The following is a 12818-nucleotide window of genomic DNA, read 5'->3' on the forward strand; positions in this document are numbered from 1 at the left end:
ACTCGAATAAGTGTATAGGTAGACTTAATAAGACATGAACCAAATTTCAATTACCCAAGCACTCGTATCTACTCTTCATACCTAATTAGCAAACGAAATTCCAGCTGTTTACTCACATATACTATGACACCGCTATAATTTTGATTTTTTTTCAATTTTTTGTACTCATACACTACTTTGTCATCTTTAAAAATTCACCAATAATCAAGATGAACTTGGGCAATAGAACTCTTCTCTTTTAAATAACTTTGGTTTGCAAAAATAAACCTCGCCTAGTCTTCCCACCAGCAATGTTAACGCCTTTGTACAGAACCCCCTCTTCCCCCACCAAAATCGAAAAAAATTAAGCCGTAAGATTCTCTATCCCTCCGTATATATGTCAACATTTTTTCGAATAATCCCTTTTCCCAAGCCTCTTTCTGTGTTAAAATAGGTATGGTAGTCACTTCCATTAGACCTATTTTCCAAGATGAAACTTCCTCTGGTCCCTCAAGACACTTTAACCACCACAGTGCAGAGCCTGAATAATCTTAAAAATTAAATGGAAGTATCGACGGTCATTTGTGCAAAAATCTTGAAATTTCATGCTGTAGAACCTAAAATTTTGAAAAAATGAAAAAAAGTTATGAAAATGTTTTTGTTTTCTTAGTTTATAAATAACATCAAAATCAGGTTCAAATCGTCGTTAAAAGATGATAAATCAGAAACAATTGACCAAAATTCACATTTTTCTCCAATAGTCAATTAAAAAAAAAAAAAAAAAAAAAAGTGTGTTGATTTAACAGGCAGAAATGGATTTTGGAATGAGTCATAAATGTCGGATTAATTATGTCAAATAATATCGAACGATAACATTTTTGAAAATGTGAAATACTTTTTCCTATCTAGGGTTGAAAAGTACTACTTTTCCAACCTCGCGAGAATCGCTCGGATGTAAAAATAAGTACTTTCCACCCTCGTTCAGGAAAAATTACTTCATTAAACTCGGAGAAAAAGTGATTTTGAACTCGTGTGAGTTGTTCCCCTCACTTCGTTCGGGTCACAAACCTCACCCTCGTCAAAAATCACTTTTTCGGCCCTCGTTGTGTAATATACTATTTTGGAACGCAGGTGTACCAATTTTTTATTTTACAAAACCAAATAAGTATACTAGCCGAAAACTTACTTACCAACATTTTTCGATTTTTCGAAATTGGCAATAATGGCTAAAAAAAATTAGCACCCTGCGTTTCAAAATATTTGCCCACTTTTAGAAATGATAAGTAGGTACGAGTACATATCTTTCGATGCTTTTGCTCAATTAATGCGAAATATTTGTGAAGAAAAATTTTCAAAATTTACGAATTTACCTACCATACCTACCCTAAAATTGGTGAATAATTTGCAAATTTTCATCCGCTCTGTAGAACCCTAAAAGTGATCTTGGATTTTGGTGGCAATGGCCTAGATGAACGCAGAATCTCAACTGTTATCATTTGGAATAGAATCACTTTTCCCAAAATAGGTTGGGCAAGGTATCGAAAAAAAAACGATTTTTTCGAAAATGCCCCCTCCTTGAATAGGTACCCATATCTCCTCTCAATGGGGAATTCCGGAACCAAAATTTTTCTGAGTGATGTTCAGCTCAAAAAGAAGATCTTTACTGAATTTAGTCAAAAACCTTCATCATTTTTTCACGATTTTTTAGTCTTGATTTTTTCATACTTATTCTTACGTAGGTAAGTAAACACATAAGCCCACCGTAGGTGAGGAAAACTCGTATCATTTTTAGTCTTTTTTTCTCTTTAATTTGTAAGATAAGCATCACCCTCGCCTCGTGCAATTCTTTTACCAAACGATTAGTGCAGCATCCGTACAGGTAGGCTACACCAATCAACCTGATTCAACAAAAACAAAAATGATAAAAATTGACTCGATTTTTGCAAACTTACATAAATTACATTTTATACAACAACACACCTATAGTTATAAACTACACAAATATTTTCACTTCAAATCACATTATATAGGTAGGACATGTATACTATACATCCTTGGCGAACAACTTACGTATTCATATGCCGTTTCATGTGCAAAGATAAATGATCGGAACGAGAAAACGATCGTTCGCAAAACCTGCACCTGAACGGTCGATCACCTGTATGTTTACGATAATGCCTGGTAAGTTCGTCTGATCTGGCGAATTTCCATCCGCAACCTTTCCACCCACACTGGAACGGTTTTTCTCCAGTGTGTGTTCTGAGATGAGCTTTCAAATGCGAAGATTTCGTGTACGTTTTTCCGCAACCGATATGAGAACAGGTATGCACGATGACCTTTCTTCTTTCCCAGTTAGGTCTGCGAGTCTTAGCTGGTAAATTTGGTTTCAAGTAATTCGAGCTATAATTTTGTATTAATCCGTTTGCAGCGGTGGTATGATTATTAGGAATTCTAGGATACTTGGATATGGACGGATAAAATGGCGATGCAGATGAGGAAGAAGATGTATTGTTCAAATGATGACGACGCCAACAAGGTTCAAAACTCAAATCTGGCTTGGTTTCTTCGACATATCCGCAATAATTTATAGGCTGATATTGATAACCAAATGGCTTGCATTTACTCGTATCACCGCTATTGAAAACATTTTGATTTTCTCGTTTATCGTTGTAATCGTAAGTGCTGAGAATCTGCTGGTTGAATATTTCGTTTGTAGTGTTTTGATTACAGGTAGAATCGTCGTTTTCTGCAGATTTCACCGAAACTACAGCTGGAAAATACTGCTGAGAAGTGGTTTCTGGATCTTTTTTAAAATCGCCAACCGTAGCTGCGTGATGACGAGTGGTACAGCTGGCATTTATCATTCCGTATTGGTCATTTTTACTGTACATGTAGACGCTGTTATATGAAAAACTATCGACAAATATGTTATTGTGGTCTGATGCGGTAGAAGTTTGCGATAAATCTGCGCTTTTATTGGTACTGCTATTACTCCAGCAATAGGTTTCTGGTTTATTGGAAGTAGTCGATGAATCAAAAGCGTTATTCGTTTCATCGCATTTATCGCGACAGGCGAATATGAGATTGTTATTTGTTCCATTTTCCAATATCATCGTCTCAATGTCTTGCCAAACCTATACAAATACGAACAAATTATTATGTAATATGTTGATAAAATGTTATTATCTATGCGTTTGACGCTAATAAATTACTCGTGTAGGTAAAGGTAAGCAACGTGAATTTAACAGTTAACTTAATAATATTCGCATGATAAACGGTACCGGTGTAATTTTCATGCATGCTTGCACTGTCCTTGCTGTTACCAACCATACAGCATATACCTTACCTAGTCTGTAGCGCGTGTTCTAGAACTGATCACGTGTCAGAAAGATTGTAGAAAGGGTTTGAAAAAACCCCTTGTGTTTTAACAACACAATAATACTATGATGATAGTGTATAGTTATTGAATTATGACTTGCTTAAGTACCATACCAGTGTTCTGAAATGTACTTGTACCTACCTACATAGTTTTATTTGAACATTTTATAAAATATGTCTGTGTATGTATAAAGGGATCTAGGCAAGGTACTGGGTTGTTAAGGGTAGTTAATACTTGAAACCCGAACATTTTAAAATGAAATCAACCCATGTCAAAAAAATTTAATAAATCAATATAGGCCAACTGCATTAAGTACCTACCTAAATAAGTGTGCAGACATTAAGAATACGCGTTTCATTGCATTATGAAAATCACTGAAAGGCTATAGGTAGATAAGTATGGTGAATTTGCCCCCGAGAGCTTCAGGATTGATATTTGCATGGAAGGTTGGTACCCTTAAGCACCTTCCGTCACGAAAGTTTCCGACCCCCAGACCCCCCCCCCCCCCCGTTTTTGAGAAATCCCCTCTTTTCGGAAATTACAATGAAAATTTTTTTCTCAGCCCCATGTGAACCGATTTTTTAAATTTTTTGGTATGTTGTAAACACCCATAAGAGGTATTCCCACAAAAAATGTCCATATTTTCCCCTCAAAATGGCGTTTTTTAGTTTTGTTTGCCTGTTTTAGCTATGATCATGATTCGGCACAAAAATGCGAATAGCATTTTAAAATGTGTTTTTTACCCCTAAAAAACATATATTTTTTTCAAAAAAAAATTGTTGGTGGGCCGTGGTCAAAAATTGAAAAAACTTACAGGGAGGGTAAAAATGGATTCTGGTGTAAATTATTGTTTTTGGTAAACGAGGTGTCGTTTCCATATGAATCGAACCCCCCGAACACGAATATGACGTCCAATCTTATGCTACCCTCATCCACACCCCTCCAACGCCTCTGCCCCCTTCTCAATTTTTACTATATCAAAAATTGAGCTATTTTCGTAATATTGGTGTCGTTTCCTAATGAATCGAACCCCCTGAACACGAATATGACGTCCAATTTTATGCTACCCTCATCCACACCCCTCCAGTGCCTCTGCCCCCACCTAAACTATAAATGTTTTCACCAACTCTGATCAATCTTCCACAAATAATTACTCGGGTTGTCGCGAAGGTTGAAAACTCAACGACATACATACAAAAATTGCTAAAAATTCGAGTAAAACAATGACCATCGCAAGGTTCAAACTTTAACATTCAAGTTTCGAGGTTTCCATTCGTGCCAAAATGACACCCAGCATTATGAAAATAGGTTTAGCATTTCAAATAATAAAAATTGTCGAGCTGGCTGTAGCCTGAAAGGAGATGGATGAGAGTAGAGCCAAAGTGGACTTCACATTCGTGTTCGGGGTATTCGACTCATATGGAAATGATACCAACATTATGAAAATATCTGAACTTGCAATATAGTGAAAATTGAGTTGGAGGCAGAGGCACTGCTGGCGGGGTGTGGATGAGGGTAGCGTAAAATTGGACGTCATATTCGTGTTAGGGGGGTTCGATTCATATGGAAACAACACCAACATTACGAAAATAGCTCAACTTTTAATAAAGTAAAAATTGAGAAGGGGGCAGAGGCACTGCAGGGGTGTGGATGAGGGTAGCATAAAATTGGACGTCCCATTCGTGTTCGGGGGGTCCGATTCATTAGGAAACGACACCAATATTACGAAAATAGCTCAACTTTTGATATAGTAAAAATTGAGAAGGGGGCAGAGGCGTTGGAGGGGTGTGAATGAGGGTAGCATAAGATTGGACGTCATATTCGTGTTCGAGGGGTTCGATTCATATGGAAACGACATCTCGTTTACCAAAAACAATAATTTACACCAGAATCCATTTTTATCCTCCCTGTAAATTTTTTCAATTTTTGACCACAGCCCGCGGCCCACCAAAAATTTTTTTTTGAAAAAAATATATGTTTTTAGGGGTAAAAAACACATTTAAAAATGCTATTCGCATTTTTGTACCGAATCATGATCATAGCTAAAACATGCAAACAAAACTAAAAAACGCCATTATGAGGGGAAAATATGGGGAAGGGGGTTGAAATTTTTTGTGGGGATACCTCTTATGGGTGTTTACAACATACCGAAAAATTTTAAAAATCGGTTCACATGGGGCTGAGAAAAAAATTTTCATTGTAATTTCAGAAAAGAGGGGATTTCTCAAAAACGGGGGGGGGGGGTCTGGGGGTCTGAAACTTTCGTGACGGAAGGTGCTTAAGGGTACCAACCTTCCATGCAAATATCAACCCTGAAGCTCTCGGGGGCAAATTCACTATACTTATCCACCTATAGCCTTTGATAATTTTTGTAATTTGAGGTGACCACTGGTCCACTGACCAGAATTTAAATCAAATTCAAGTCCCCTCCATCATTTGATTCATTTCCGACCTAATCGTGCGAAGGTTAATATTTAAAAACTAGTCGGGTAAATATGAGCAAATCTGACAATGGGGTTTTAAAGAGAATAAATTGAAGATTAAAATTCAAAATCAATAGGTATACCCTCCTAAATTGTATAGGAATGATTATAATTTGAACGCGTTCAAAATTGGATTTTTGAATGTTACGTGAAATGTCAACTTTTCACGGTGAACATTCAACACAAAAGTTGAAAGATATCATTTAAAAATTTGGAAAAATTTCAGTCAGGATCCTTTATTTATAACAAACTTATAAGTCTTTTTTTCGATGAACTAATTTTTAAAATGTTTTCTAAATGGGGTCTCAACGCCTCTAGGAAGCACATAAAGGCTCGAATTTTGATTTGAAGCTGCTGGATTTTAATAGGTATGTATTCACCAATTGACTTAATTTCTCAATACCTACCTATTCAAAATTATTTATAATGATTAATGACTTGCCATTTGTAAGGTTTTTCAGGATACTGAGTCCAAATGTCCACCCTTGTATTTTTCTACACGACACGACCTTTCAATGCCTCTCCATTTTGAAAAACACAAAAAACATATTGAAATGATCGATCATAAAAATATGGTCTGACTTATCGTTTCCAAGTTCAAACGATGGTTCATTTTTCAGATTCGACCCTTCAATGCTCTCCAAACAGTCAGACACCCATTTTGAAAAAAACTAAAAAGTAAAAGACTAAGAGGAGATAGGTTGATTAAAAAATGTAGGCAGGTAGGTACCTACTTGACTAACCATAAACAAACTTTTTAAAAAATATTCATTCAAAGGGAAAAAATTCAAAATTTGAATAGGTACCTAATTGCAACTTTTAATTCATAGGTAGGTAGGTAGTTATTTTAGGGTTTTTACCATACGATACTTTCTCATGCATGTTTTAGCTTTAAAATTTTAACATTTTTTGGTAGGTCTAGATAGGTTAGTTTTTGGTGTTGTACTAGCTGGTTTTTTTTTTTGGAATTCGGCATAAGTATTTAAGGAAAGCTTTGTGATTTTTATTCAACTTATGTTACGTAATTTTGATAGTTTTCTGAAAATTTTTACATCATTTTTACATTTTTTTCACGCGTTTTTACACAATTTCGACACATTTTCACGCAATTTTGATGATTTTTCAAAAATATCGTCTTTGTCATTTTTCGAGAGTTTTCCATCATTTTTCCTCGTTGTTTACTTCTTATGCATTAATGTCAAATTTCACTGAAATTTCATCATTTTTTGGTGATTTTTAGATTTTAATAGGTATTTTTGTGAGTTATTCGACAAATTCTATTGTGCATTATTGATAAATTTTACCAAGATTTTGTCTTTTTTAGTTGATTTCAGCGATTTTGACGGTTTTTTTGAGTGTTCTAATCCACTGCACTTCAACACGTTGGTAACACTTTTTCGAATGCAATTTGACAAATTTTACTTAATTCTAATATCGTCATTTTTTTGTTGATTTTTAGTGTTTTTTGAGTGTTTTTACATCATTAACGTGTTTTTAACACTTTTTTAAAATCCATGCTATCAATTATTAGGTACTCTTGATGTCTTGATTATATTTTCTACAATTTTTGTTGCTTTGAATCTAACCAAAAAAGCCTAGATATATAAGTATCATATACTGGACACTGGGCAATTCACCAAAAATAATCTTTTCCCGACAAATATGCATTTAATACGAAAGAAAATATCAACCTAGCTGAAAAATTTCAATAAATTTTTTTACCAAAGTAGTTCAGAAACTAATCATATTCATAGGGTTTTCAAATGACTTTTTTCTAAAATACCTACTTAATTGAATAGGTGTACCGATTGCCAAAAAATTATACCTATTAAAACGAAAAAGTAAATACTCGCATGGCACCGAATAACTGAGTACCCTCAAGTATGTACCTGCATAGTAAAATGTTAATATTAAGAATACCTAAATACCTATCTATAGTACCTATTACAAAAATAAAAACCAGAAAAGCCGGCAGTTATGTAGTAGCATGATTTCTTAATCATTTAAATCAGTCATTCAACACGAATGTGAAAAAATTTCCACTCAGTAACTAAGATCTGTATGCGTTTAAAGTTGAAATAAAATTTGAATAATTATATAAAAATGATATCTAGCCTCCTATGTCTGTTTAATCACAAACAAAACTCTTGATTGTAATGCATTTAAAACCGGTATAAATAGGTATACGTATGATCAAATAGGTACATAAGTAAATTATTTATTTTTATAAATTTAATAATGAAAATAAAATTAATCGCATACTTACCTATACCTAATCTGCATGCTGCCCACTCAAATATTATATATTTTAATTAAAATTTTTAAACATCGAGTAGGTACTTACTTCTTGAAAATCTGACATATTTGTCACTCGAACCATGAATTCATTATTTTGGAATCGCGATAGATAAATAAATCAAAATTTCAATTACATTTAAGTAGAAAAATTATGTATATTACCGCACTAAAATTACCATTATTGCACTGATAAGGTTATGAGCATTGAAAATTTTCAACAGATAAGTTGATGTTTAAAAAACGAGGCTGTCCAAAGGGCGGTCATAAATGTGACACTAGGCAGAAGGCACCAATCAGCCAAAAGCATCTCGCTTCATAAACTTTTCCGTTAATTTATTATCAGAAAGGAAATAACAGATTTTACGCTTTCATAGACGGTAACCAATGTACTCTCATTCGTGTGATTGGTATGTCTATGTGTATGTACCTGGACGAGAGATCACATATTAGGCAGTCAACAATTCAACATGTGGTTCATAGGTACTTACTTCATATTGTATACCTTGTAAGTTCAATTTGGTGGTACTTACTTATTCGTATCTGGAACTCGTAGGTGTTTGATTATTTAAATTTTTATCCCATATAAATATTTTTGATCGTTTTGTATCATATTCATGATTTGGTGTTCATATCGTTCATTCATATATACCTACCTACCTACTTACCTACCTATCTTCAGTTATCCTACAATATGTACAATGATGATCTACGAGTACGTTAAGATTAATTACCAACAGCTTACCTACTCGATATAATTCTAATCATTTTTCAGGGGAAGAGGAGGTGAAAAATAAAATACTCACGTTTCGATAAAACTAACAAGATAAAATGCATCAAAACTTCGTTATTAATAAAATTTTATCCATCAGTGAAATTTATTCCATTAGGTGCTTAATTTTTGAATGTTATAAATATTAATTCCAGTTCCATATCATCATTCGACTATGTATCAGGTCGATACTGATATAGGTCTAGGTAGGTATGATTTTTATAGTTGGACGTTGATAGGTATTCAATGAGTACATTTTCACTTAACTACCTAATTTTTTAAATACGACAATTCACTGCATAAAGATCCGATATTTTTGAAGATCCTGTGTGAAAAAAATATGTAGGTATTTTCCAGTTCAGTAGACACTCTACATATTTATATTTTCCTCTTATTTACTTAGTTAAAAATAGGTAAGTAAATGAGGATTTTATTGCTTTATGCATAAAAATACTTGTACGATATTCTACTTTGAATATTATGCGATTTTATTTGAAACTTGATACGTGTATCTTTGCTCTCATCTGTGCTACTATAAGTACTCACCTATCTGTTTATCTGCATAAATTAGATTGGTAAAGGTAGACATTCAAAATATGAAAATACCTACATAATTACCTACATGAAATTTCTTAATTTAAATGTGGGAATCTAACGAGTATTTTCTTTGTAAGAAAGTAGTTTTCATCTATCGATTTCGCATAGTTTATTTACGCGTATGTTATTTAGTCAAATTCAAATCAAATAAATTATACATAGTTATCTGCAGAAACTGTAAAAACTAACTCAAACGTTGAAATGATGCAGTAAAGAACGATGTGATTTTTTGTTCCAAAATGTAATAATAAGGTTAACGAAGTGATGGCGAAAAAATTTTACTCTCTATAATACTGCTGGAAGTGCAAATTCCTCCCCCTCCCCACCATGAATTTTTTGTTTTCCTGAAATCCAGCGGGCAGCTCACAAAAACCTTCCAAAAAGATTAACACTTGAAATTTTGTAAAATGGATTAAAATTTTTAAAAATCTAGGTAAGGATGAAAAAATTAAAATATCAATCAATTTACACTTTGTAAAGCTTTATTTTTGATGACATTTTAATTTAATAAGTCCATGTTTTGATACCAGCGTAGAAAATGTAGATATTTTCAAATAGGTACCAGATTTAAAAAAAAAAAAAAAAAAAAAACTATTTTGGTCATATTTTATCTTTTATTTTTAATGGTAGAATATCGACAATGAATCATAAATGATGATTGATTACATTTCAGTTAGATAGGTAGGTACCAAATACCAAATTATCAAAATTTTGATTCTTGAAACCAAAATCATGGTTTCTCTGGAAAAAAATAAAAACATTTGGTTTTAATGTTATGTAAAAAAAAAGAGAAGTTGACTCGGGCGTTTAGAATGCAAATTTTATTCTCATTGCTCTCATGTCAATAACTAAAAGTCACTCCAGCTCATCAGTTAGAATAGCCAAATCTTATTCTCCTGCCTTTTCCTCTTATTTTTTCCTTTGACTCGGTGAATCCACTGTACCTAATATAGATATAAAAATAATAAAACGCAATTTTATTTTATTTATACATATGAACTAAAAAAATGGTGAGTTGTAGGCAGACCTTTTTTTTTTTTTTTTTTTTTTTAAATTTTATGATTGGGAGAACTTATTATATGTTTGTATTGTACTGTCAAATTCTTTTTAAACGTCTCGTGATATCTGTCGTAAATGATTATTTTTTTCGGATAGGTACAAATACAACTAACAAGTGAACATAATGTGTACCAAGTCAAGTATAAGTACTCACATAAGATAGGTACATGAATGTATCTACTTATCATAATACTATAAATATGATCCGGATTTATTCTACCCACACATAAGCCGCATAATAATGAATTATGATCAATATAGGTAGGTAAGTTTAAGAACCATATCTCGCATCAGGTACCACATTTATATAGCTACCTACCACCACATTAATTGAAATGTAAACTTATAAATGGGAAAGTTTACGCAGATATTGAATTCGAATTGTATAGGTAGACATTTCTTTATTAAAAGAGTGATAGGCAACGGGTAGCTATTTATCAGCTATAAACGTATATTAATTACTTTGTAGCTGTGAGATAGATAAATGTTTTGGTATTCATTCAATTCATTGCAGTTATTGTGATATAATGTATACACACAATATTGTTAAGCGATTAATTTTCCATTTATCTCTGTGCAAGGTCAGTATCAATATATGAATTGAAATTTGAGTCGAGGTTCTAAAGGAAAAAACCTTAGATTTATGAATACCTATAATAGTAAAAAAAAAAAACACTACGTAGATAGGCACACCGATTCAGCTAGACATTTCTAAACGCTGTGAAAAAATCTGAGCAAATACTTAAATGTGCTAGAGTTTTTTTTTAAAACTGGGAAACCCCTCTTTTTGAAATCGAAAGTACATACAAAGTTGGTTGACTTATAATGGTACAGTCGATGAAAATACGACAATTTACTTGTTTGTGCGATGAAATTCACTGCGCTTTTCGAGTTACATTCAAGGTGAAGTTAATTAGCGCGGATAAAATTTATAAAAAAGATAGGTCGAGGTAACTGGAAGGTACAACATGCATTGTAACGGTGGTTCGCATTAACGAAATTAATTTTTAATATTTCGCAACAACTAGGAAATCCAAAGTCGCCTTCAGCTATCCGAATAAAAAACATAAAAGATCAATTTAAAAATCAACCCATGTTGGTAAACAACGAACAATTAGGAGAATTGCGAATAAGTAGATCTTTACATTACGACGACGGTTCGGTACAATTACGGATATTATTTTGGTGAAATATCTTGAACGTGTATCATTGAAAACTCTCGGAAAACTTGATCGAGTACATTTTAAGTTCCTATAACAATCGTATATTGCTATCGAGGTGCGGCATGTACGTACACTTTTCAACCGGTTGTCGCGGTACGTTACGCTATAAAGCGCAGATCACAATGAGAATATTACACGGTAAATTAAACCCGAAACGTAGCCATCTAATTATATTGTTTGGGCAGATTTTCATTGACTATTATCACCGGAAGGTAAACATATATTATTCCTAATCTTCCGCTGCACTACGCTTTATAACAAATAACCATCAATTCTGACCGACTCGTAAATCACATAAACGAAGAAAGGCGCTCTTCCATTGGAGGAAATAACCACTCCTTTTATCTCAACTTTACCGAAGAGGGGACCAAGAGTGCGGGTATTTTCTGTCGTTGACAATATTATAAAATACCTGCGTCAGTTTAATCCGGTAGTCAAATAATGTACGATGATTTTAGTCGAATTATACGTCAATTAGCGTACAAAATCTCAAAATAATCAAATTAGCTTCTGAAAGGATGAAAAAAATAATATCTTTTTTTGAACCGTGAGTGTGGAGCGGGGGGTGATTGGCGCGATAAGGATTTGAATACTGAATTGGTGTCGAATGAATTGCATAAGCAAAATGCCTGGAAAATGAAGTTATGCAACGTAAACACGATGCATTCTAATATCCACGATTTTGACTGTGTATTCATGCACATGTCAAATCCTGGAGTTTTTAAATCAAATTATTTAATATCTAGACAGAAACTAGTTCTACAAAATAATTCTTCGTATGATTAGATCGTAAAAGCTTCCTTTAATTTGATAATTCCGGCAAAAATCCTCTCGTTAAGAATATATGTAGTTGTAATCGAGGTATATTTTGTGCCTTTAAACAGAAACTGAACACTTACCTATGAATTTTAGCTTCGAAATGGACTGCAGAAACTTGCATATAACTCACTAAAAACACCAGTTTTTCATTCTAAATAATGAGCTTATTGCAAGCATTATTTTTTTAAAACAAAAATTCAACTAAAAATGAA

The 12818-nt window shown here is 33.2% G+C and overlaps 1 protein-coding gene across 1 annotated transcript; it reads right to left on the minus strand.

Moving 5' to 3' along the window:
• Positions 1-1729: 1729 nt before the first annotated feature.
• Positions 1730-8544, minus strand: LOC135836316 (Kruppel-like factor 1). Its single transcript, XM_065351080.1, has 2 exons — positions 8186-8544; positions 1730-3113 (listed from the first exon to the last, which is right to left on the minus strand). The coding sequence occupies exons 1-2, from the start codon at positions 8219-8221 to the stop codon at positions 2046-2048; spliced, it is 1104 nt and encodes a 367-aa protein (XP_065207152.1). The 5' UTR covers positions 8222-8544; the 3' UTR covers positions 1730-2045.
• Between the last annotated feature and the right edge of the window lie 4274 nt (positions 8545-12818).

The sequence above is a fragment of the Planococcus citri genome, chromosome 2, assembly GCF_950023065.1.
Source record: "Planococcus citri chromosome 2, ihPlaCitr1.1, whole genome shotgun sequence".
Classification (NCBI taxonomy): domain Eukaryota; kingdom Metazoa; phylum Arthropoda; class Insecta; order Hemiptera; family Pseudococcidae; genus Planococcus; species Planococcus citri.

Bases quoted from the DNA above. Each gene is read 5' to 3' on its own strand.
- LOC135836316 (XM_065351080.1), bottom strand. From the start codon at position 8,221: ATGGTTCGAGTGACAAATATGTCAGATTTTCAAGAA. The intron at 3,114-8,185 runs GTAAGTACCTAC...GTATTTGTATAG, and splicing joins ATATGTCAGATTTTCAAGAA to GTTTGGCAAGACATTGAGAC.